The sequence below is a fragment of the Micropterus salmoides genome, unplaced genomic scaffold (assembly GCF_014851395.1).
Source record: "Micropterus salmoides isolate LMB-PRFRI ecotype aquatic unplaced genomic scaffold, ASM1485139v1 Ms_hic_scaffold_718, whole genome shotgun sequence".
Classification (NCBI taxonomy): Eukaryota; Metazoa; Chordata; class Actinopteri; order Centrarchiformes; family Centrarchidae; genus Micropterus; species Micropterus salmoides.
In genome coordinates, this window is record NW_024044480.1 from 1 (window position 1) to 1,950 (window position 1,950).

The 1,950-nt window shown below is 53.3% G+C and overlaps 1 protein-coding gene across 1 annotated transcript; it reads right to left on the bottom strand.

Moving 5' to 3' along the window:
* Positions 1–19: 19 nt before the first annotated feature.
* Positions 20–424, bottom strand: LOC119892832 (protein mono-ADP-ribosyltransferase PARP12-like). Its single transcript, XM_038704847.1, has one exon. The coding sequence runs from the start codon at positions 391–393 to the stop codon at positions 31–33; it is 363 nt and encodes a 120-aa protein (XP_038560775.1). The 5' UTR covers positions 394–424; the 3' UTR covers positions 20–30.
* Positions 425–1,950: the final 1,526 nt, after the last annotated feature.

Below are 1,950 nucleotides of genomic sequence, written 5' to 3' on the forward strand. Positions count from 1 at the left end.
ACTGCGACACTGACACACCTGCGCGCGTGCTCACCTGCCCTCGGCGAACCTGCAGTTCCCGTAGACAAAGAACTTGCAGAGGTGCAGCTGCTGGCAGCCCCCCCCGCCGCACTTCCCCCCGCCGTACTTCCCCCCGCCGTAGCCGCTGCACAGCCGCAGGGACGTCCTGGCGACCACCGCGCGGTCCTCCAGCCGCTCCCCTACCAGCAGGAAGCGGGAGCACCGGCTGATGATGAAGCAGAACTCTTCCTCGGTGATGCTGCAGCGCTGCAGCAGCTTCTGGTGCAGCTGCAGCACCTGCATGGCTCCGCTGTTGCTGCACAGCAGGCTGGTGGCCAGCTGGACCTCGGTGCTGTAGGCAGACATGGTGCTCGGACCAGCTGCTGGACTCATCTGAGGAGGAGGGAGGAAGCGCAGGGAGGTACCTGCGCGTCCTCACCTCCGCCCCAGACTGTCAGAATAAAAGCATGGATCCTGACCGCCAATCACAAGCTGTTGTCTTTTGAAATCTTGTTTCATTGTTATTCATTATTTCAGGCAGTTTTTCTGATTTATTGGCCTTCATCATTTTACCTTAGCTTGGTCAGCGTCACCATGCATGGACTCAGATCACTAAAGTGGAGCAGTGACTCTGATTCATTGTTGATCATTAGTTAGATTAAATATATGAAACTGCACACGCACATCCAGGGAGGGAAGAGAGAAAATAAAAACAGGAAGTAAAGGAGAACAAAGATATCAATCAAACAACTCATTCTCTAATCTTTACTTTTAATTTAACAGCAGTTTATTCACTTTATACAGTTTAATACTTATTTCCTGTAATGAAGCTGACTGATTTATTCACTCTGGACAAGAGCAGAAGAACAAACCAATGGACAGAAGGAAACCTTCAGGGCCCCCGGGGGTTTGGGGAGTCTGGATGGTCAGACTCGCTGCTCTCTCAGCCGCCTGTAGACAAATCAGCAAAATATTATAGAGACCACAGGCTGCTCGTTAACCTTCTGAATCACCTGTTAGATTTCACTAAAAGAAAAGGTGAAACTCCAGGTTATTTTATGTACAGAGCATGTGAGCACACTCTGTCTCTCCATCCACCCTGAAGCACTGTGCGAGGACCACTGGACTGAACGACTACAGACCCGTCGCCCTGACCTCTGTGGTTATGAAGCCCTTTGAACGCCTTGTGTTGTCCCACCTAAAATCCATCACAGACCCTCTCCTGGACCCCCTGCAGTTCGCCTACAGAGCCAACAGGTCTGTAGATGATGCAGTAAACATGGCCCTTCACTACATCCTCCAGCACCTGGACTCCCCAGGAACCTACGCCAGGATCCTGGTTGTGGATTTCAGCTCTGCTTTTAACACCATCGTTCCGGCCCTGCTGCAGGACAAGCTCTCCCAGCTGAGCCTGCTTGACTCCACCTGCAGGTGGATCACTGACTTCCTGACGGACAGGAAGCAGCACGTGAAGCTGAGAAAACATGTCTCTGACTCCGGTTCCCCTCAAGGCTGCGTTCTTTCCCCCCTTCTCTTCTCCCTGTACACCAACAGCTGCACCTCCAGTCACCAGTCTGTCAAGCTCCTGAACTTTGCGGATGACACCACCCTCATTGGGCTCATCTCAGGTGGGGATGAGTCCGCCTACAGGTGGGAGATCGACCATCTGGTGACCTGGTGCAGCCAGAACAGTCTGGAGCTCATCGCTCAGAAGACCGTGGAGATGGTCGTGGACTTCAGGAAGAGCCCAGCCCCACCCTCCCCCATCATCCTGTGTGACTCCACAGTCACCACTGTGGACTCCTTCTGCTTCCTGGGCACCATCATCTCCCAGGACCTCAAGTGGGAGCTGAACATCACCTCCCTCACCAAGAAGGCCCAGCAGAGGATGAACTTCCTGCCGCAGCTGAAGAAGCTGCCAAAGACAATGATGGTGCACTTCTACACCGC

Bases quoted from the DNA above. Each gene is read 5' to 3' on its own strand.
- LOC119892832 (XM_038704847.1), bottom strand. From the start codon at position 393: ATGAGTCCAGCAGCTGGTCCGAGCACCATGTCTGCCTACAGCACCGAG.